The 25,081-nt window shown below is 40.1% G+C and overlaps 1 protein-coding gene across 2 annotated transcripts; it reads left to right on the top strand.

The window, feature by feature from the left end:
• Positions 1-20,363: 20,363 nt before the first annotated feature.
• LOC145159803 (wall-associated receptor kinase-like 1) lies at positions 20,364-24,804 on the top strand. Of its 2 annotated transcripts, none has more exons than XM_079078845.1 (3): positions 20,364-21,200; positions 22,170-22,943; positions 23,421-24,804. In XM_079078845.1, the coding sequence occupies exons 1-3, from the start codon at positions 20,414-20,416 to the stop codon at positions 24,578-24,580; spliced, it is 2,721 nt and encodes a 906-aa protein (XP_078934971.1). In that variant the 5' UTR covers positions 20,364-20,413; the 3' UTR covers positions 24,581-24,804. The 2 variants fall into 2 exon arrangements, with proteins under 2 accessions (XP_078934971.1, XP_078934972.1); XM_079078846.1 differs by having other exon boundaries at positions 22,176-22,943.
• The last annotated feature ends 277 nt before the right edge of the window (positions 24,805-25,081 follow it).

Here is a 25,081-nt window from a genome sequence, read left to right on the forward strand (position 1 = left end):
ATCGTCTCATGATCACTCGTGATAAAATCCATGAAGTGATTCAAATGAGCGCGGGTTGAATCCAATACTCAGAACTTATGAGCACTCATGAGTGTTGTAGCACCGCTTTGTCCAATATCTTAGACCTCTACAAGCCAACTCATGACAGTCTTGATTCATATCTACTTCCAACATATGACCGACTGTGGATGGTTTGAATAACTTAGTCATTTGGGAAAAATGACCTAGTTTATTCTGGAAGTCAAAACATGCAAAATGAAACACAAGAATAATTGAATCTAGTATGGTATCAAAACCTATGAATATAAATAGAACACCTTTTATTTATCACCATACTGATTACTCATTATTCATTGTTTCGGTTTTATCAACTTTATACTTGAATTAAAAACACTAGTTGTCCCATGCTCCAAGCATGTACACTATGTTTTTCTAAACACTAGTCATGCCATACACCAAGTATGCATACTAAGTTTGTCTATGATCTTTACTTTGTGAACTAGATCGATTGAACATAATTTCAATGATTCTCTTTTCACACTCCCAAATCCTTATCGAAAATGTAAGAATTCCAAATTCCTATCATTTACCGAAATCTGATAGATTTTTAAACTTATATGCATGATCCTCTTGTAATGTTTATGCACAAAGTCACAAAGACTTGTCAACATACATTACAGATTATTCCAATGGAGATCAACTCCATGGAAACATCCTTATTGCATTAAGTTTTTCTAACTTTACACAAATTGAATAACTTACACCTATGAAACCATTTCCATGTTCCCATTTTGACTATCACTTCTGAACAAGAGTTGCCTCTTTTCAGAATATGTCAATATGGTCCTTCCAAAAGTTTAACACTATACTTCCAACTGTCCCCGAGCAACCAATCTTTGGTAATCCTTAGATTGTTCTCGACAATTGCTTAATCAGTTTAGTCATGTCCAATTCTAGACCTTTTCCCTTCTTAATGCCTCTAGGCATTTGCAAAATTTAGAAATGATGAATATTATAGAACATGCAATCGATCCTATATCCGAAGCATATGGAACACGATTCATGATGTCTCACATAAAGACATGATACTAGACCAGTCCTTTTGCTACAATATTTCTATGTCTATTTGTCAAGTTCTCATAATTCAGATTATGAAAAGGAATGTCATAATCATAATCGAATTTCAGAACGCAAATAATGGACCCATATATAGAATTTCCTTATGTTGAGTCACTCCAACATAAAATTCATATATATATATATATATATATATATAGATATATATATATATATCCTTGACTAAAGACGATTAAAAACTCAATCTAAGCTTTTAGAATTGAAATGAAGTACAATTTCCTCTCCCTTAATTATAGCAAAACAACTTTTTTCCAATTGAAACTTTTCTTTTCTATAATTAACATTGCTAACTTGCAAGACTTATCATAATTATCATGCTCCCACTAACATGAAAATTATTAGCATAACACTTATGCTCCCACTAGCTTTGACATGTACTCAGAAATCAGCTGGACTTCTAGAAATCAATACTGTATTGACTTTCATACCAAAGTTCAGACTTCTGATACGAAATGCTTTGATAGAACTTTATCAAAATCATACACCTTTCCTTAGATAGCACACATGTGTGTCTAAACAATTTTAGAACTATGAAAAGGTTCGCCGTAATCGTAGTCTCGATTGTTTAGACTTTTGCCATTTCTTATAAGTCCATGTTAGTGTGAAGGTTAACCATGTACGCACCACTAACGACTTTGAGAATGCAAATATCATAATTGCTATCTTAAAATCTACTTGGTGGAAGTGTTTCCTCACCATCATTTTCATGAATCGGAGAGAAACCTTATGACCCTTAGATTTTATGGTGTATGTGTTCCTATCCAAGTGAATTTGTCAAAACCATAATCACAAGACAAGGTTAGTGACAAATCCAAACTCATATGGATTGAACTTGTGCAATCTTAACTTCTTGCTACCTGGCAGTACAAGGCCTGCCATTGCTTCCAAGTAGTTATGCAAACAATTGAGAACAAGTAGAACTCAAATGTATAGCCAACTTTACTGGAATGGGCACAGAAATGTCAACACAATAGGTTATAAACCTCTAGTCGTGTGCTAGTGATGAAATACGGGTTTTTATTCTTGATTAGATCTTGAAATACTTTCAGAATATTTTAGACTCCCACTGTCCTATTAACATATAAAACTATCTTGCCAAATATTCAAGAGATAGTGCGGATTCTTTATCAAGACAAACACTTCACACAATTGGCCTTAGTTGGTCTTTGTTTTACCCAAAACATCACAACTTACCAATTTCAAATGTACAAGAGTAAGACACTTTTACTCTTACATTTGACAAGTGTTTTAAACCTTTCTTTAAGATATGTCACTCGACTTACAGTCTTGGAGTATAAATCTAAGACTTGTTTTTGAACGAAGTATGACCTATCTTCTTGATTTAACCATTCCAACAATTCAAGATTCCTCTTCTTAGTCATAAGAATGCACTAAGATTTCCTTAGAGGACTAGTTGTGATATGATTTCTAAATCATTAAGATGATCACAAAACCTGATACTAAAGTGCTCTCCCATCCTTTCAGATTTGAGAAACTTTTATCTTTCTGCATAATTTGATTCTTCTCATTCGTTCTGCCATACATCGAGACTTTTCCAATGCTTCGGAATTATACTTAAACTTATAAGTATAACCATATTTACTAAACTTTAGTAAATCATGACGAATAGTCTTATCGATCTTTGTGGTGGACTTGACCAGTGCACAAGAATGTGTACTCGATCCCTTTAGTCCTTCACTTGACTCACATATACATGCGAACAAGGAATTAGTCTTAATTTTCCAAAGATGAAAATTCTCATTCATCATACTATACAACTTGCATGATTTCCAAGTTTCTATCCAACTGAAACCTTGGGTGATGAGAATCTTTCCTTATTTGGTAAGTTAGACATTACCACAAATGAAAGAATCAAATTCATTTTTTCCAATATTGCTTATCAATGGAAACATATAAACAACAATTTTTCACAAAGGCCTTTGTAAGGATACTTAAAATAAATAAAATAAAACTTTTCTTTTATTTTTTTTTAAAAATTTGCGGAAAAACTTATCCTTACAGTGCAAAAGCATATGGAAAACTTGTTGTTATCTATTCCTAAGCAATATATCATAACAGCTTCAAAATATTCTGATCACCGAACCATGCGATCGAAATCCATCTTTGCGATCAGAATCAGCATATACTTCCTTTAAGTTTCTTCACTTTTCTTTGATTCTTAAAACATCAACATGTGACCCAGTCACATAATGTAATGAGAATCTCAGAATAGAAACTTAACAGAGTTAGATAGTGGACTTTTATCTGAAGTTAAGTCAAACTTATTGACTTTATGATCTTTCAGATAAATAGGCAGCTTCGCAATCAATGCCCCTTCCTTTGGTAAGAGAAACATATGGACTCTTTGGGAATGGTGTACTGGACTATCACATACTTGCCTTTCTCTTTACCATTTGGTCAACCGAGTTGACTATGGCCAATCCCTTTCCATTGGGAAGAGAAATCTTTTCTGGATATCTAATGTTACCATTTTCAAAGTCCATGGAAGTTTGGGAAGTTGATCTTCTGATCAAATTTACTCTACCAGTGCTTCAAATCATAGCTGATTTAGTAGCACAAAGCAAATAGGTAAAATCATTAAGGGTCATGTCATAGTCTTTTACGTAGTAGTCCCAAGGAACTAACTATGTGACTTAGAAAGTGATTGAACATCCAACTTTCTTAAGACTTTGACACCCAACTCTCCCGGTGTAACGACCCAATTTTTACGCCCAAAAATTTCGTTTAAAATAAATGGTTTGCAAAACATTTGTAGTAAAACATCATCCGATCATATCATCTCATAAAATATATCTTATGTCTGAAACCAAATCATAAAATAATAATAATAATGTCAGAGTACAATCCCATAACATCTCATAGTGCGGAAAACCAATGTGTGTGTGTGTGTATGATGTGCCGCTACCGCGCCAGCTCCTTCCCCTTCGCTGAAGAGGTACCTGAAACAAAACTGTAAACTGTAAGCACGAAGCTTAGTGAGTTCCCCCATCGTACCACATACCATACAATCACATAACATACAGATACTGTCAGGCATATCTGGGTGCCCGACCTACCCCTTCGGTCCTTTCGACCGGATACTGCCCATCATATCTGGGTGCTGGCCTCCCCTTCGGTCCTTTCGACCGGATACTGCCTAGCATATCTGGGTGCTGGCCTCCCCTTCGGTCCTTTCGACCGGATACTGGGGACTATTTCACCCCTCTACTACTACCACATAACATATATCACATAACCATAATCTGTCTAACATGACTGGGTATGACTACCCCTTTCGGCCCTATCGACCGGAAATCCTGGGGACTATCTCCCCTACTGCTACTAGCATATAACATCATATCATACTAGCACATAACATATCAGGTAGTAGCAAACCTAGATGACATCACAAAGACAATCATCCAACATACAACTCCTACTGGTGGGCCGGCATTGTGGCCGTAGACCCACCGCTACTGGAAGGTAACTCACCTCGAAAAGTAGCTGCTGGAAGTCTGCTCGCTAGACGTCTGACTGCTGCACCGGTAATCCTCCGGCTATAAATCCATAAACATCGATTAGTCACTCATAAAATACCCTTAGGTCAAATGACTGACCTGCCCCTGGTTCAAGGTCAACTCCTTGGTCAAAGTCAACTTCCAGTTGACTGGACTCGCCGAGTCCTGGCACAGACTCGCCGAGTCCCTCTCCCACTATTCCCGTACTAACTCATCAAGTCCCTTTTTCCTACTCAATGAGTCACCCTAACTCACTACTTGGGACGATTAGATGGGCTCGCGATCCGACTCGCCGAGTCCGAGAACAACTCGTCGAGTCCCTACGAGCAGATCTCCTACTCGCTTCCAAATCCTCACCAGAGCATCCATCTTGAGGATTTGGGTTTCTGGGACTTTTGCTACTCGATAAATTGCTAATTTCGCGAGCAGTTACGAAGGGTTGGACCTTCTACACTTAAACCCCTCTTAACTCAGTAACTATTCATATGACTCGCCGAGTTGGAAGAACAACTCGTCGAGTCCCAGGCAATCTTCATAGGACTCGCCGAGTGGTTCATCCAACTCGTCGAGTCTAAGACCATCTTCATAGAACTCGCCGAGTGCACTTTGGCACTCGCCGAGTCCCTTCAACCCTCCTTCCAAACAGACCAATTCTTAGGCATGCAACGGTTCCAAACCATAGATCTAAGCTCCTAGGGCATGCTTATCACGTAAAGTTGCAAACTTTACGTGCATGCATGGCCCTATGAGCTCCAAAAGGCAAATCCAAGCTCTTTATGAGATCAAACACTCAATAGGGACCTCAATCACTTCAACCACAGAGACTTTACACTTCTAAGATGTCCCTAAGGTCCAGATCTGAAGTCCTTTCAGAACATGGAGCATAAACACATGGAGTTTGAGGTTTTAGGGCTTGAAAACCACAAATTTGGGACAAAAAGGGAATCTAATGAACTAGTGATCAAGGTAGGAACTTTTCTACCTGAATGGAAGCTTCCCACAGTGTAGATTTCGGATCTACTTCCCCTCCTTGCACTCTTCAACCTTCTCCTTCTTCTTCTAAGCTCCAAACTTCCTTCACAATGCCAAAATCACTCACAAGAACAATATGGGGGCTAGGGTTTCGCTCTACAGCTCTTCTGGAAGTGTTAGGGACAAGGGAGGCCGAGTTAGAGTGTTTAAATAGGGTGCAAGCCCCTGGATTAGGGTTTTTGTCCAGACAGCGGCTACTCGCCGAGTCCGGGACCCGACTCGGCGAGTCCACAACTTAAACCCCGTGCCCCTTCCCGCTTCTACTCGGCGAGTCGAGCCTTTGACTCGCCGAGTCCAAGGCCAGAATGCAAAATACTCAAAGATATAAATAAAAGAATACGTACCAAGAACCAGGTGCTACAAATCTCCCCCACTTATTTTAGACTTCGTCCTCGAAGTCTGCTGCTTGCTCCTGAAACAGCTCGGGGTAATGCACCATCATCTCATCCATCGGCTCCCATGTCCATTCCGAGCCCTTCCGGTGCTGCCATTTCACCTTTACCAGCTCAACCCTCTTGTTCCTCAGATCCTTCGACTTCCGGTCGAGGATCACCACAGGCCGCTCGATGTAATTTAGGCTGTCATCAACCTGAATGTCCTCCAAGGGTACCACTGCTGAGTCATCCACCAGGCACTTCCGTAGCTGGGAGACGTGGAAAGTGTTGTGGATCTGACTGAGCTCGGCTGGCAGATCCAACCGGTACGCCACCTTGCCCACCCGGGCTACGACCCTGAAGGGTCCAATGTATCTGGGGCCCAACTTGCCTCGCTTCCTGAATCGGATGACGCCCTTCCATGGCGACACCTTCAGGAGGACCATATCCCCGACCTGGAATTCCAGGTCTGACCGACGCTTATCGGCATAACTTTTCTGCCGACTCTAAGCAGTCTGAAGCCTGCTCCGGACCTGCTGAATCTTCTCTGTCGTCTTGAGCACTACTTCGGTGCTCCCCATGACTCTCTGGCCAACCTCACCCCAACATATTAGGGTCCTGCACCTCCTCCCGTATAACATCTCGAAGGGAGGACGGTCAATGCTCGCATGATAACTATTATTATACGAGAACTCCGCCAACGGGAGGTAGGTATCCCAACTACCTCCGAAATCTAAAACACATGCCCGCAGCATATCCTCCAGAGTCTGGATGGTCCGCTCGCTCTGGCCATCCGTCTGCGGGTGAAAAGCGGTGCTAAAATGCAGACGAGTACCCAGCTCGTCATGAAACTTCTTCTAAAACCTGGAAGTAAACCGCACATCTCTGTCTGAAATCACCGAAACTGGCACTCCGTGCCGCGCCACCACCTCCCTGATATAGATATCGGCCAATTTCTAGGCCGAGATGCTCTCCTGAATCGGGATAAAGTGGGCGCTCTTGGTCAATCGGTCGACAATGACCCAGATTGAATCCATTCCCCGCGCGGTCCTGGGAAGCTTGGTGATAAAATCCATCGTGATGTCTTCCCATTTCCACAGCGGAATATCCAACGGCTGCATCTTGTCGTGTGGTCTTTGATGCTCGGCCTTGACCTTCCTGCAGGCCAAGCACCGCTCCACGTACCATGCTACATCCCACTTCATGCAGGGCCACCAATAGTCCATACGAAGATCCCTATACATCTTCGTCGCCCCAGGATGAATGGAGAACCGGGATGTATGCGCCTCCTCCATCAGGACCTGGCGCACGCCTCCATGATAAGGGACCCACACCCTACGGTGAAGAGTCAATAACCCTCGGCTATCATAGTCGAAAGAGGAAACCTGTCCCACAATCCGCTCACTCTTCCGATGTTCCTCCTTCATAGCCTCCTGCTGAGCCTCCCGGATCCGTTCCAGAAGCGGAGTCACCACTGTCATCCTCAGATAGATATCCCTGATCGGCGCTGCCTTGCGGCTAAGCGCATCGGCCACGACATTGGCCTTCCTCGGATGGTAAAGGATCTCACAATCATAATCCTTTACCACATCAAGCCACCGATGATGTCTCATATTCAGATTTGGCTGATCCATGAGATACCTCAAACTCTTGTGGTCCGTGTAAATCGTACAATGAACCCCATAGAGGTAATGCCGCCAAATCTTGAGGGCGAATACAACAGCCCCCAACTCCAAATCATGCGTATGGTAATTCGCCTCGTGAGGCTTCAGCTGCCTCGACGCATAGGCGATGACATGCCCTCTCTGCATCAATACTGCACCCAAACCTGCGATGGATGCATCGCAGTACACCACAAAATCCTCCATGCCCTTTGGCAGGGCTAAGATTGGCGCCTCGCACAATCTCTGTCTCAGTGCCTCGAACGCGGCCTGCTGCTCAGGCCCCCAGCGATACACCACCGACTTCTTAGTCAGTCGGGTGAGCGGAACTGCTATCTTGGAGAAGTCCTGAATGAATCTCCGATAGTAGCCTGCCCATCCCAGAAAGCTCCGAATCTCAGATGGAGACCTCGGAACCTCCCAACTCATCACGGCCTCCACTTTGGCCGGATCTACCGAAATCCCGTTCTGGTTGATAAGGTGCCCAAGAAACTGCACCTCGCGCAACTAGAACTCACACTTGGAGAACTTAGCATACAAGTTCTCCCTCCTCAAAGTCTCCAGAACCTCCTGCAGATGCTCCTCATGCTGCTCTCGCGTCTTGGAGTAAACCAAGATATCGTCGATAAACACTATCACAGACCAGTCTAACATCGGTCTACATACGCGGTTCATGAGGTCCATGAACGTGGCAGGAGCATTGGTGAGCCCGAAAGGCATCACCGCAAACTCATAGTGGCCGTAAAGCGTCCGAAACGCAGTCTTCTGCACATCCTCCTCTCTGACCCTCATCTGGTGATACCCTGAACGCAAATCAATTTTGGAGAACCAAGATGCTCCCTGTAGCTGGTCAAAGAGGTCATCAATCCTCGGGAGTGGGTAGCGGTTCTTCACCGTTACCTTGTTCAGCTCCCGATAATCTATACACATCCGATGCGACCCGTCCTTCTTCTTTACGAACAGAATCGGGGCTCCCCAGGGTGAACTGCTCGGTCGAATGAAACCCTTGTCTAACAGCTCCTGCAGCTGCGTAGACAACTCCTACATCTCGGGAGGAGCCAACCGATATGGTGCCTTGGCTATCGGAGCTGCACCAGGAACTAGGTCGATCCTGAACTCCACCTGTCGCTCCGGAGGTATCCCTGGTAACTCCTCGGGGAATACATCCGCGAACTCTCGTACTACAGGCACATCGCCCACCGTCGCCCTACCCGTCTCCTGGGTATCCATAACATACGCGACATAACCTGTGCAACCCTGCTGGAGGTAACGCCTAGCTCTCGCTGCTGAACATATAGCTGGTCCTCGCTGTGGCCTCTCGCCCTGAATCACCAGCTCTCCCCCACTTGCGGTCCTGATCCGCACCAACTGTTGCGCGCAGTCGATCACTGCCCCATTAGGGCTGAGCCAATCCATGCCTATAATCACCTTGTTCCCACGCAATGGAATGGGAACCAAGTCTACCAAGTAGCGCTCCTCAAATAACCTCAGCACACAATCTCGGAAGACCTCAGATGCTCGCACTGACCGGTCGTCCGCAATCTCGACCTCTAGAGGGCAGTCCAACATGCCCGAAGACGCAGGAAACTTCTTGCTAAGCGCAAGAGAGACGAATGATCGAGTAGCGCCCGAATCAAACAACACCTGAACCGGGATGCCGTTCACATGGAACGATCCTAAACCGAGCACATATCAATAACATAGACACCATAAAAATAAATCAGAGGGAAAGAATCATACTCGTCACCACATCGGGTGCAGCGCGTGCCTCCTCGGTAGTCAGCTGAAATGCCCGACTCCTCACCACTGGAGCCTCTGCCTTGCCCTGCCGGCCATCGGTAATCCGCAGGGTCGCTGGAGCTGGTGCCCTCACTGGCGCTGCTGCTGTCAACTGGGGGCAATTGGCCTTCTTGTGGCCCCTCTGGTTGCAGTGGAAACACAGCAACTCTGACGTTTGTAACACAGGTGCAGGGGCGGTACAATCCCTGATGAAATGCCCCATCTTGCCGCACTTGTAGCAGCCCGACGATCCCACTCTACATGCCCCCTCATGCGCCTTGACGCATTTCCTACAGCGTCCTCGGCTCTGTTGGCCTTTCGGCCCAGCATCTGATCCCTTGGGCTTCTTCCCCGAAGCCCCCGTAACCTGCCCCTCTTCTGCCTTCCTCTTCCGGATATGCTCCAGATCAATCTCCCTCTCCCTTGCCCTGGCAATCATGGAATCCAGGGTAGGACAAGCTGAAAAGCTAACATGCTCACGAATGTCAGCTCGTAGCATATCATGATAGCGGGTCCTCCTCATGTCCTCGTCGCCCGCATACTGGGGCACCAGTAACGCCCTCTCTCGGAACTTGGTGGTGATCTCCGCCACAGTCTCCGTGGTCTGCCTCATATCCAAGAACTCCCTGGCTAACTGCTGGATCTCCACTGCAGGTGCGAACTCCGCTCTGAACCGTGTCACAAAGTCTGACCATGTCATAGCCTCAACAGCCGAGGCTCCCAGAGAGTCACCAACCGACTCCCACCAATCCCTAGCCCGGTCCCTCAGACATCCTGCTGCAAATCGTACCTTCGACCCCTCAGGGCAGAAGCTGGTCAGCTGTGCAGACTCAATGTCTGCAATCCATCGTCTGGCAGCAATGGGGTCCTTCGCCCCATGGAAATCTGGCGCACCACTGCCCCTGAAGTCCTTAAAGGACAGTGTGCAAGATCCTGACTGGCCAGATACCAAGTCACTCCTGAACGCCCTGAGGCGGTCCTCCATCAGCTCAACTATCCCTTCCTTGATCGACCCGAATATGATGGGGGTCGACTCAAGGATGCCTCTGGTGATCTCTGACGCGATGAACTCGCGTAGCCTCTCATCCACTGGTTCGGAACCTGAACCCGAACCCGATCCCTCTCCCGAACCGCCAACTGCTGGCCTCGAACGTAGTACCACCATTCTGTAATACATAACGACAACTGTTAGTGGTACTGACACACCTTAGAGGGATTACATCTACTGCAAGGTTCCTGGTCTCGCCTCAACCTTTCTCAATTCAAGTACGGATCCTCTGCTTTCAGTAGTACGGGCCCATACTACCTTCCACATCTATCCGTACTTTCCTCAAGAACAACCTTGATTCCACCAAGTCCCTTCTACTACTACTGCTGATCTCATGCTACTCTCGTCCTAGGCTTGCCCTAGGTAATCGCCATCCCACTCTCTGCCATCAGCTGCATAAGAAGTCCCCGCTTCCTTCCCCTAACTAGCTCGCGAATACTATTACATATTACTCAGACTAGATAATTCTTCGAATGAGAGGTCCCACCCTACAACGGTTGGACTCAAACAAGAGCTGCGAAATAGGGCTAGACCCAACCTTCTGAAATTATTTAGTCCTTGCAATATGTAACTTAACATATTCGTTTACTAGTTAGTGAAAGACAACTAGAACTCCTAAAAGCACATAGCAAGCAGCATTCGGGCATTGAGTACACATAATCAAGTATATACTACTCTGGCTATCATACTGACTGATCTGTACTAGCATACAATGCTAAGCTCATACTATCGGGCATAACCTAAACAGGCTACCCTACTACTGTCTACTTAGTACTAGCATGCAATTCTCATGAAGCTGGAACACTTAAAGCAGGCACATAAGGCATTATTCCTAGATCCTTAGTCCTATTCTAGCATGTTGTTCTACTGAAACTGAAACTGATAATTATAACATAAACTTGTATGGGTACTTTGGGGAAAACTTACTTGAGCTCGGCCGGTCGCGCACATCACACACTTTGTTCTTTCTCGAAACTCTTTTACTTAGCCTTTAGAAAATCATTTATTTATAAAACTCTTTTAATCCCTTGATTTGAGTCCAGACACCCCGAAGGTGTGTCCGAATCCCTCAAACCAGGGCTCTGATACCAACTTGTAACGACCCAATTTTTACGCCCAAAATTTTCGTTTAAAATAGATGGTTTGCAAAACATTTGTAGTAAAACATCATCCGATCATATCATCTCATAAAATATATCTTATGTCTGAAACCAAATCATAAAATAATAATAATAATGTCAGAGTACAATCCCAGAACATCTCATAGTGCGGAAAACCAATGTGTGTGTGTGTATGATGTGCCGCTACCGCGCCAGCTCCTTCCCCTTCGCTGAAGAGGTACCTGAAACAAAACTGTAAACTGTAAGCACGAAGCTTAGTGAGTTCCCCCATCGTACCACATACCATACAATCACATAACATACAGATACTGTCAGGCATATCTGGGTGCTCGACCTACCCCTTCGGTCCTTTCGACCGGATACTGCCCATCATATCTGGGTGCTGGCCTCCCCTTCGGTCCTTTCGACCGGATACTGCCTAGCATATCTGGGTGCTGGCCTCCCCTTCGGTCCTTTCGACCGGATACTGGGGACTATTTCACCCCTCTACTACTACCATATAACATATATCACATAACCATAATCTGTCTAACATGACTGGGTATGACTACCCCTTTCGGCCCTATCGACCGGAAATCCTGGGGACTATCTCCCCTACTGCTACTAGCATATAACATCATATCATGCTAGCACATAACATATCAGGTAGTAGCAAACCTAGATGATATCACAAAGAAAATCATCCAACATACAACTCCTACTGGTGGGCCGGCATTGTGGCCGTAGACCCACCGCTACTGGAAGGTAACTCACCTCGAAAAGTAGCTGCTGGAAGTCTGCTCGCTAGACGTCTGACTGCTGCACCGGTAATCCTCCGGCTATAAATCCATAAACATCGATTAGTCACTCATAAATACCCTTAGGTCAAATGACTGACCTGCCCCTGGTTCAAGGTCAACTCCTTGGTCAAAGTCAACTTCCAGTTGACTGGACTCGCCGAGTCCTGGCACAGACTCGCCGAGTCCCTCTCCCACTATTCCCGTACTAACTCATCAAGTCCCTTTTTCCTACTCAATGAGTCACCCTAACTCACTACTTGGGACGATTAGACCGGATCGCAATCCGACTCGCCGAGTCCGAGAACAACTCGCCGAGTCCCTACGAGCAGATCTCCTACTCGCTTCCAAATCCTCACCAGAGCATCCATCTTGAGGATTTGGGTTTCTGGGACTTTTGCTACTCGATAAATTGCTAATTCCGCGAGCAGTTACGAAGGGTTGGACCTTCTACACTTAAACCCCTCTTAACTCAGTAACTGTTCATATGACTCGCCGAGTTGGAAGAACAACTCGTCGAGTCCCAGGCAATCTTCATAGGACTCGCCGAGTGGTTCATCCAACTCGTCGAGTCTAAGACCATCTTCATAGAACTCGCCGAGTGCACTTTGGCACTCGCCGAGTCCCTTCAACCCTCCTTCCAAACAGACCAATTCTTAGGCATGCAACGGTTCCAAACCATAGATGTAAGCTCCTAGGGCATGCTTATCACGTAAAGTTGCAAACTTTACGTGCATGCATGGCCCTATGAGCTCCAAAAGGCAAATCCAAGCTCTTTATGAGATCAAACACTCAATAGGTACCTCAATCACTTCAACCACATAGACTTTACACTTCTAAGATGTCCCTAAGGTCCAGATTTGAAGTCCTTTCAGAACATGGAGCATAAACACATGGAGTTTGAGGTTTTAGGGCTTGAAAACCACAAATTTGGGACAAAAAGGGAATCTAATGAACTAGTGATGAAGGTAGGAACTTTTCTACCTGAATGGAAGCTTCCCACAGTATAGATTTCGGATCTACTTCCCCTCCTTGCACTCTTCAACCTTCTCCTTCTTCTTCTAAGCTCCAAACTTCCTTCACAATGCCAAAATCACTCACAAGAACAATATGGGGGCTAGGGTTCCGTTCTACAGCTCTTCTGGAAGTGTTAGGGACAAGGGAGGCCGACTTAGAGTGTTTAAATAGGGTGCAAGCCCCTGGATTAGGGTTTTTGTCCAGACAGCGGCTACTCGCCGAGTCCGGGACCCGACTCGGCGAGTCCACAACTTAAACCCCGTGCCCCTTCCCGCTTCTACTCGGCGAGTCGAGCCTTTGACTCGCCGAGTCCAAGGCCAGAATGCAAAATACTCAAAGATTTAAATAAAAGAATACGTACCAAGAACCAGGTGCTACACCCGACTTGTCAATATGTGACTTTATCTCCAAGATGTGAGCACACATAGACTTTGATTGCCAATAGGGCTTGAGTGACCTTAAACTTGTGGGTTAGGGAGAATATTGGAGGAGGTGGAGGAAGTGAAGTTCCAAGTGATTTAGGAAGATCATAGATGTCTGAACTAGACATCTTTTGGGAGCTATTCAAGGTAGTTGATTTAAAGTCCTTAATATAACACCCAATATGAAATATTAAGGCTAGGATCCAACAACCTATTCATAACTGGAAGAGGGATGCCGTAATCCGAGTTATAAAATAGTTGAAGGTAGGTAAATGACGATTTACCAATTTCCACCATGAAAAACGAAATATAATTAAGTTTTAATTGGGTTTGAAACTCCTAGATCTTTTTGAGATTCATTGAACTTTTCAATGGCATGTTTCAATCTCGAGTGTGCCCTTCAGGTTTTGTGACTGGGATGCCGAGGATCACAAAACAAGGGGTGAAGTAACCATGCAAATTACATGGTACTCTTAAATGTTTATCACCCAACCGATGTGCCGGTAAACCACACACGCTCCACCGGTCTATGATAAACTTTAAGAAACCCTTTGCCTACCTTGTTAAGTCCAAGTTAGTGTGCCGGTAAACCACACACGCTCCACCAACGACTTAAACAAGGTGCAAAGTGTAATTTCATGGATTATCACCTTATTCACATTTTTCTAAGTAACTAAGATTGAGAATTTATAAAAGGTTTAGTTACTTAGTATTTATCATTAATACTTTTAATGAAGGGAGAATTTATAGTCTTTGTCCTACCCGTTCGGCTAACGACCCTCCACCAGTCAAGGAAGCGGTGGGTGAGAGTGGACACCCATTAAACTGCCATTTTATAGGCAGTAACCTTATACCCCCCTTATAGACCGACTTCGTGAATGAGGCCTACTAACGGTAAGACGACTTGCTCTTATATATATATATATATATATATATATATATATATATATATATATATATATATATATATATATATATATATATAATTAACTTATAATATTATAAAGTATAAGGGTTGAATTTTAACTTTTAAAATCCTAAGGGCTTAATTTGGAATTAAAGTATTCATGAAAGAAAACTTTTCAAATTCCAAAACTTGAGGGCAAGTTTTGAAAATATTCAAAACCATTTAATTCCATAACTTATGTGTTTAAAGTAGTTTTAATTAAAACTCTTCAAGTTCCATAACTTAAGGACAAGTTATGGAAGACTTTAAACTATTAAAGAATGTAACTCTTCTTCTTTTGTAACTTATGGAACTAATTAAGGTTACACATTTTTATTATTTAATGAAGTGACTCTTGAACCTCCTTAACTTGAGGACAAGTTATGGAGTCATAAAACCATTTAATGAGGACAAGACTCTTCCTTTTGTAACCTTTGCCAACTTTTATGAGTTTTAAGAAACTTAAATGTGACCTTTCATGTAACTTGAGGACAAGTTACACAAACACATTTTAGAATCAACTCTTAGATTAAAATGGATCAAAGACACATAATCAATTAACTTTTTCCTATTAATCTAAGCAACTCATATGAACAAGATAATTGGAATCAAACTTTTTCATGTAATTAGCATAACACTTAAACTAATACAAAACATGAATCTATTGACAATTATCTTTGAAATTGGATTAGTATGAACATTACCACATAAAAAATAAGTTTATAAGTCCAAAAACAGCTTAGGGTAATGTTCCTAGTCCAATTCCAGCCAAAACAGTCGAATATATGCTGTCAGGGGGTCCAACTCGTCGAGTGCACGAACCAACTCGGCGAGTTGGATGCATTTAGCCTTGGACTCGTCGAGTCCCTTCATGGACTCGGCGAGTCTACTGTTCAGACAGCAACAAAATTCGATTTTTCAGCCATTTTTGCAAGTATAACAAGAAAACAAGCCTAGGCTCTGATACCACTGTTGGGTTTTGAGCATTCTAACACTCATAAGTGTACATGCAACCCTAAATACCTTGGATCTATGTTTTCTCTATTATACATGTAGAATGACTCCATGATGCTCGAGAGCCTAGTGCCCCAAGTGTGACACCTCAAATGGTTCACACAACATCAAATGGACATGGAATAGATTAGAAAGAAATCCACACTTCATGAAAATCGGCTAGCCCTCATGTTCCTTCTCTAGTGGCCGATTTTCCCAATGATATGATCTTTATATAGTGTCACAATTAGGGTAAACCCTAATTGTCATGGCTGTCCATTTCCTTGGATCCATGGGTTCAAATACACCATGGAGCATCCTATGGGTTTTAGCCCAACTTGATAATCCATGGAGTCTTAGCCCACTATACACGTATGGATGATTTACACAATCAACCCATATATTTAATTAGTATTCTTTTGATCACTTAATTAATTCTAGATTAATTCTTGATCAATACTAATTAAATAATCTTATTAATATATTATAACTTATAATATATTAACAAACCTTAAGTGTTATTTCTCTCATTATAGTCTATCCAAATGCATGATGCCATGCAACCCAAATGGACCATGCCGGGTCGGGTCAAGTCTTACCAATTAAAGTTATGGACTTAGACATTAATCCAACATAACCATCTCTAATTAATACTCTATTCATACTCAATTACACCAAAGTTTGCTCTCTCTTTCTCTCAAATTCTTGGAATGGGTAAAAGACCATTTTACCCCTCCATGGTCTCCATTACTCATGTTGACCAACCCTAAAGTCAATAGAAGTCAAGCTCGAGTCAACAATCCAAGTTTAACCTGACTCGCCGAGTGCACTCATGTGACTCGTTGAGTCCACTCGTCCCTCAGGAGTCTTTGTGAAGGTCCAGCTCATCGAGTTAACCCCTAACTCGTCGAGCTATAGCATGGCCAGCTCATCGGGACAAACCCTAACTGACTCGTCGAGTCGGATCATCGACTCGGCGAGTCCATTCAGACTCTTTTCTCATTCATACGATTTTAAGGCAGAAAACCTTCCCAAACTCTAGATCTAAACTTTTAAGGCTCGTTAATCACGTAAAGCCACAAGCTTTACGCCCATGCATGACACTTAAGGCTTGAAATGCCAAAAACATACTCTATTGAGGGTTTTTCACTCAAGAGCCTTATTATGGCTAAATAAAGCAAAGACTTTTGGACTTTAAGGACCTCACATTGTCCAGATCTGAAGTCCAAACCTCTATATGAACTCAAAACACTCAAAGTCCTCATATTAGATGGAAAAAGCCCTAAACTCCCAAAATCATGAGATCTATTCAACAAAGTGATAAAGATGTGAGCTTTATACCTTTCCTAGAAGCTCTAAGGTGAAATAACCACGGATCTAACAGCCCCTTCCCGTCCCTTGACTTGGAATCCTTCCCTTCTCTTCAAAAGATGCACCAAAGACTCAAAGTTAGCTCAAAATACTCTCTCTTAGCTCAATGGCCGATTAGGGTTTTCTCTCGGTGAAGGTAACAACTGGTGAGCCGCAAATGAGGCTATAAGTGTCCTTAAATAGGCCCCAAACCCAGGGATTTAGGGTTTCTCTTCACAGTGTCAACTCGGCGAGTCGGCACACTGACTCGTCGAGTCCGCTCATCAAACCCCATGGTCAATCTCGACTCTACTCGACGAGTTGAGACACCAACTCATCGAGTCACTCAATAGATCTCAAAAATAAGCAATTAAAATATTATACCTGAGAGCCCAGACGTTACAAGTTTGAGGTATCAAGTTCTTATCTTGATGACTAGATGTTTAGATCTTTCTAATTGAGTTAATTGTTATGTTTGAGTCATGGGTTGGATGGATGTTGGGATTAGGACGTCCTATAGCCTTCTTCTTCCAGATCTGGAGTTTTCATGGACCCTTTTGGCATAAAGGTGCCAACTTTATGGATTTAAGGACTTCATGCATTCTTAAGTCTCTTATTAAGCCCTTGTTGAGCATTTGAGCCTCTCCTAGTCATGTGTGAGCGTAAAGTTGGAAACTGTACCTAGCCTTCCAGCTCTAGAGTATCAAATCTACAATTTGGTGCTTTGTCTTTGAGTATTAAGTGCTTAATGATTAAGCCCTCACTCTTTTGAGTCAAGGGTTTGGGCTTGGACCCATTTCGGTGCTTCCTAGAGGTAAAGTTGGAAACTTTACCCTTCTAGATCTCATTATTGGTCGAGGCGGCTTCTGGCACTTGTCTGTATCATATGTTAGCTAAGTAGCTGTAGATTGTATGCTAGTTGTCTTTGTGATACTTGCATGAAAGACCAGGAGGTGGCTCCTGACAATTGTCTGTAAGACCCAGGGTTGTGGCCCCCAACCTGGCAAGGAAGACCACAAGGCGGCTCGTGGCATAATGGCAAAACTATGGTTGACACATAACACTCCTATTGATTATGGTTATGTGTGATATGTGAGGCTCATGATTATGTATGTTATGTAAGGCTCGTTTAATATGCCTGGTATATGATATTTTGGGGACTCACTAAGCTTTGTGCTTACAGTTTTGGTTATGGTTTCAGGTATTTCCGATTCGAAAAGGAAAGGCCCGGCTTGATCGCAACGTATCCACCCGTATTTTCCACTGTGTGTGATCTTTGGGAATGAACTCTGATAATTATCTTATTTTTGAAATGCCTTAGAATATTTGGATAAAGTTACAATGATGTTTTGATTATAATAAAAATGAAATTTTTTACCCTTAATTTTTGGGATGTTTTAATATATTTCTCACTTTGTACACATTTAATCGTTAATATTTTTGTACACATTTAGTCCATAATATTTTTTGTTTTTGCAAAATAAGTCATTTTTGTTTTTGTACTCATTAAATACTTATGAATGATTTCTTTAGTTTTTTCTCATGAAATCTTACGTGGTAAATTCATTTTTCTTTTTGTACTCATTAAATACTTATGAATGATTTCTTTAGTTTTTTCTCATGAAATCTTACGTGGTAAATTCATTTTTGTTTTACTTTTCAATAACATAAAATTACATATTTATGTTTCGAAAAAATGTATTTTAAATCTAAAGACATAAAAAAATTATATTTTTACATCTAAAAAAACATAAAAATATGTATTTATATTTCTAAAAATATAAATTAAGTATTTATATTTTTAGAATTTACTTAAACTTCTAAAACTGTAAAAATATTTAAATTAAATTTCTAAAAACGGAAAAAATGTTTTTAAGAGTTTTTCACATTTACAAAAAACATAAATACTTTTTTTTTCTCTGTCTCTTCGGCCCGGAGTTATTTGGATGGTATTATGCTTACTTCGGGAGGACCCACCACCCGGTGGAATAATTGGATTCCGATTAAGATAAACATTCTTATGTGGAGGATTAGGCTTCACAGTATTCCTACTCGGGAGTGTTTATCCCTTAGGGGTATTATGCTGGATTCGATTAACTGTCCCGTTAGTTCTCATAATATGGAGACTATTGACCATATTTTTACAGGATGTGCTGAGTTGATTGTTTTATGGTCTCGTATTGCTATCTGGTGGGGTTTACAGCTTCCCAACCAAATTTCTGTTGAGTCTCTTATTTTGTGGTCGGATGTTATTTCCATGAGACCTGGGCAAAGAAAGGCCTTTGATGCTGTGGTTTCTACTTGCTTTTGGTGTATATGACATTTTAGAAATTCCTTGATTTTTAGAGCAGATACCGCTAGGAAATCTCTACTTTTTGATGATGTTGTTTATAGGTCTTTCTTTTGGATTTATAATAGGTGTTCTAAAGCTAAGATTAGCCGGAGCTCTTGGCTTCATAATCCTATTTCTACTATTATTACTTTGTAATGTTTATTTTCTAGCTTCTTGCTAGTTTAATAAAATCTTGTTGTTAAAAAAAAAGGCAAAAAAACATATAAAGTATTTTAATAAAATAAGTAAATACAATGTTTAATTAAATATTTTTTAGTGTATAAATATCATGAATACATATAATATGAAAAAAAAACATATACCTCTTGTAAAAACCTAAAGAATTACAAATTTAAAGATTTTCTTAGGAATCTTATTTCGTGGTAACCTAAATATCTATGATAACATATCATAAAGAAAATAATAAAACAAAACTAAAATAATTTCCATTTAACACATCTAAAAATTACTTTAAAATAAAATAATAGTATTTCTTTAAGGATTTTTTTAATTACCCTTTTAACAGCTCTTCATACCACTGTGACTGTAAAGTACAAAGAAAGTTAAAACAAAACTTAGACAAAACTTAAAAAATGGTCCCTGTGATTTATATTTATGATACATTATCTCCCGGAGGTGTGAGCAAGATACTGTCGTCTTCTTCCAAAAACACTAAAAAAAAAATATTCATAAACTTAATTTAGATAGAGTAATGGTCCCCTTGTAAGTGAAAGCTCCTCGGTCAACTTGCAAACATAAACAAAAGTCGTTTCCTTTGACCCAAGGTCGACCATCAATTAAATTTCTCCATTAAATAGTCAAATCCGGCAGCACATTCCCACAAAGAAAATCATTTCGTTTTGATTATTCCTCCTTATATTTTAAGCCTTGAAAAACTCTTAACAAAATGCAGAAGTTTCAACTTTTGCATTTGTTCATCTTGATTTCATTAACAACGAAATTAACAGAAGCTCAGAGTTCCATCAAGACTGGATGCAGTCGTAGGTGTGGGAACGTTTGGATTCCATTCCCTTTTGGGATTGGAAGAAACTGTTCTCTAAACAAATGGTACACTGTTGATTGTAACTCCTCGACACCATATCTATCTGCACTCAACCACTTGGAGATACTCCGTGTAGACATATATCAACAAACGGTCACTGTTAATGGCTCCATGAACATTGATCATTGTGAGAATCCGGTCCAAAATAGCAATCTTGTGTTAAGCGGAAGTCCATATCGATTTTCCAGACTTAATAACATATTTGTTGTTGAGGGATGTGGAAATGGCGTCATCATGGACAACGGGAGTATTGTCTCTGGTTGTTCAACGACTTGTCAAGGTGACATTGTTAGTGACAGGAAGAATTGCTTTGGCATCGGTTGTTGCCAATCTATAATTCCTTATGATCTCGAGTCGTTTACCCTGAATCTAATAGGCTTAGAAAGGCGAAGTGGAAATCAATCATGTGTCTCTGCCATGGTGGTGGATTCGGAAACATACTCTAGTGGCGTATTTTATGGCCAATCTGTTCCGATATCACTTAAGTGGATTAGAGAATTCAATCGTAATTCAACAGGATGCATACATTGTGAACATAATGGAGGAGTCTGTGATCCATCTCCTGGCTCGATATCTGGCATGACTTGTCAATTTTATGGAGACAACCCCACACTAGAGGGTACTAATTTTGGTAAGCTATTGTCTCACCCTCAACCTACTGGTCTGCTTTGGACTATTCAATTTTGTTCAATAACTACAAAAAAAAAAAAAAGTTACTTTTGTAAACCAATTTAATTGAAATTTGAAAATTTTTTAACATTAAGATTATTTAAGATTATATGAATAAGACAAAATTCCAAATATTCTCCATGTGTTTAACCGAAAATTCACTTTGGTAAAAAATGAGTTTTTTACATAAAATTTTGAAAAAACTTTTAATGACTATTTTGCCCTTTTTATTCTATTTTCTCATTTTCTTTTAATTACAACAGTTATATATATATATATATATATATATATATATATATATATACCCTCTCTCTCTCTCTCTCTATATATATATATATATATATATATATATATATATATTCTCTCTATATATATATATATATATATATATATATATATATATATATATATATATATATATATATATATATATATATATACACGCTAAAATCCTCCACTACTACATGAACCCGTAAGGTTTGAATCAAATCCTTTGTAATGAACACACATTATTTTTCTAATTTGGCCATAATATTTTATTCAAATCTTTCTTCAAGTCCTACATATAAAACTCTACCTATGTGCTAAATTACACATAGAATGTATCAACTATTTATGATATTTCAAACTATTTTTATTATTATATTGTTTATTACTTTAAAACTAATTTTATATTTCTATGAAATTTAAAGATAAACAAGCCCATTTGACAAGTATAACTTAATTGTTTTTATTATTTTCTAGTTGCCTTCTTTCCTTTTTAAACCTATATATTAAATTCATGAATTAAATTTCTACATTTAAAAAAAAAACAAATAAGTTTCATTTGGTTTTGATTGATGTATCCATCCTTTCATTTCTGCCTTTTACGGTTTAACAAAATGCAATAGTTTGCAACTTTTGTGTATACTTAGCATGATTTTATTCATAGGAGCAGAAGCTCCGTTTTACTTGGATTCGGGATGGTTTGATGCATGTGGGGAGGTCTTGATTCCACCCCCTTTCACGATTGGAAGAAAGTGGTCTAGCAGCGATTGGTATACTATTGATTGCAACTCATCAAAACCATATCTATCTGCACTCAACAATGTAGAGGTGTTGGGTATAAGCTACGAACGTCAAACAGTGACTGTTAATCTCCCTATGATTTCAGATTGCCAGAATCAGGTCCAATATAGCAATCTTGTCCTACGTAGAACTCCCTACAAAATTTCTGGATTAGCTAACATGCTTGTCGTTGAGGGGTGTGGCAATGCAGTCATCATGGAGAATGGGAATATTGTGACCGGTTGTTCAACAACTTGTCACAATGACACTGTTAGTGATATAAACAACTGCTTTGGCATAGGTTGTTGCCGAATTACATTAAGTTCTAATGATCTCAGGTCATTTACCTTGAATCTGACAGGCTTGGAAAGGCAGATTGGAAATGGAAAATGTGGATCTGCCTACTTCGTAGATAGGAAATCCTTTGTTGAAGGTAGATTTTCAAGCAAATCTTTATTCGATGGACATGCTTTTGTTCCAATATCACTTTCATGGAGCAACAATTTAGAAGTTGATGCAGAACCAGAATGTAGAGCGTGTAAGTATAATGGAGGGGAATGTCACTATGATCCGGGTGTAATCTCTAACATGACTTGTCTTCATCCCGACCGAACAAGTGAAAGCAGACGTAGCAACAATTCACTAGGTGTTATTCTAGGTAAGCTATTGTCTCAAGCCATTTTTATAATTTTTATTTGAAGACTATTAATTTTTTAAAATTTTTATGTTATATATATATATATATATATATATATATATATATATATATATATATATATATATATATATATATATAGCTTCAAAAAGACACAAAAATAAAATGAAGACGTAAAGAAAATACTTTATGTTATTATTCTGCTATGAATTTATTATATATTTCTTTTATATCTTTATTAAGCAATAAATTATATCAATATGAATGTCTCTGAGTTAATATCGATAAAATTGTGCAACTAACCTACAAGTGAAATAAAAACCATCAAATTGTTGGTTTTACTTTTCGAAAATGTTTAGTCTCTAAAGATTTGTAATCTCTCAAGAGGCATTGCTGGAAACTGAATACTTATCAACTTCAATATTCGAACAATTTAAGTTTCCTAAGCTAAGTTTATGCATTATATTTACATCCTTTCAGGTGTTAGCATAAGCATGGGGTCACTTTTCCTCATGGTGATCAGCTACGCATTATATAAAATAATCAAGAAACGTGAAGCAAAGAGAAGGAAAGAAAGGTATTTTAAACGCAATGGTGGTTTACTTCTTAAACAACAAGCAACTGATATCAATTTATTTGATAAAACCATACTTTTTACCTGCAATGAATTAGAAAAGGCCACTGACCATTTCAATGAGAATAGAATTCTTGGTCGAGGAGGTCAAGGCACAGTATATAAAGGCATGTTAACTGATGGAAGGATTGTAGCCATCAAGAAATCAAAGGTGGTTAGTGAAAGCCAACTTAAACAGTTTATTAACGAAGTGGTCATTCTTTCACAAGTCAATCATAGAAATGTGGTCAGACTACTCGGATGTTGCCTAGAAACAGAGGTCCCGCTACTTGTCTCTGAGTTCATCTCAAATGGTACCTTGTATGAATTTATTCAAGATGAAACTAACGAGTTTGCAACTTCTTTAAAGATGAGACTACAAATTGCTAGAGAGGTTGCGGGAGCCCTTTCTTACTTACATTCATCAAGCTCCATTCCAATATACCATAGAGACATTAAGACCACTAATATACTTTTGGATGAAAAGTATAAAGCAAAAATTTCTGACTTTGGAACTTCAAGGTTTGTGTCAATAGATGAAACTCACTTAACTACATTAGTCAAAGGGACATTTGGTTACTTGGATCCAGAGTACTTCCAGTCGAGCCAGTTTACTGAAAAGAGTGACGTTTATAGTTTTGGGGTTGTTTTGCTAGAACTCTTGACAAGAGAAAAGCCAATTTCCTTAACTAGATTTGGTGATAATAGAAGTTTAGCTACACACTTTGTGGTCGCCATGGAAGAAGGACGTATATTGTCTATTTTGGATGAAATGAATGTTAAAGAGGGTTCAATGAGTGAGTTGTTATCAATAGCAAACCTGGCATTGCGATGCTTGAATTTGAATGGAAAAAATAGGCCAACAATGAAAGAAGTTGTTATTGAGTTAGAAGGCATGAGATTGTCGCATGTTTCCTCTACAGTTCCAAATAATTTTGTACATATGAAGTATGGTGAGCAAGTAAAACAAATATATGTTGGGTCAACATCAACATCATTGACATTCGATGATGACCTTTGTCGATGAATTAGGCTTAGTTCATTTCAATATCAATGTATCTTGATAACTCGGTTGTAGGTCAAAGTCTATTGTATATTATGTATATGTTTATTTATGTTTGTATAATAAGAGTTATTTGGCTTATTTTCTATAGGGTTTTTGTGTAGAGGTTTAGCTTGGTTCATATTAATTTTCTATTTATAGTCTTTAGTTCCCATTCTTTATAATTACATTTTATGACAATAATGAAACCCTATCCATTTTCTTTCTAAATTGTTATTAATTATCATTGTATTAGTGCTCTATTTGATATCTACTACTAGAGTATATTTGATGATCATGGAGGACTATATAATGGAACTTCTGGTAAACCTATTGTAAGATAAATATTCTCAAATTCGTATTTATACAATGAATTTTGTTTTTTTGTAGTTCAACTTTTCTTAATTGACAATATAATCATAAAATCCTAAGGCACTAAAAAAACAAAAAAAGTGTAACATAGAAAGGCCAATTTTTATCAATGAT

The sequence above is a fragment of the Lactuca virosa genome, chromosome 2, assembly GCF_052849685.1.
Source record: "Lactuca virosa cultivar CGN04683 chromosome 2, Lactuca_virosa_CGN04683_v6, whole genome shotgun sequence".
In the NCBI taxonomy this organism is placed as follows: Eukaryota; Viridiplantae; Streptophyta; class Magnoliopsida; order Asterales; family Asteraceae; genus Lactuca; species Lactuca virosa.

Excerpts from the sequence above, each read along its gene's own strand:
- LOC145159803 (XM_079078845.1), top strand. The coding sequence starts at position 20,414 with ATGCAGAAGTTTCAACTTTTGCATTTGTTCATCTTGATTTCATTAACA. Across the intron at positions 21,201-22,169 it reads ACTAGAGGGTACTAATTTTG|GAGCAGAAGCTCCGTTTTAC; the intron begins GTAAGCTATTGT and ends TTTTATTCATAG. Across the intron at positions 22,944-23,420 it reads TTCACTAGGTGTTATTCTAG|GTGTTAGCATAAGCATGGGG; the intron begins GTAAGCTATTGT and ends ACATCCTTTCAG.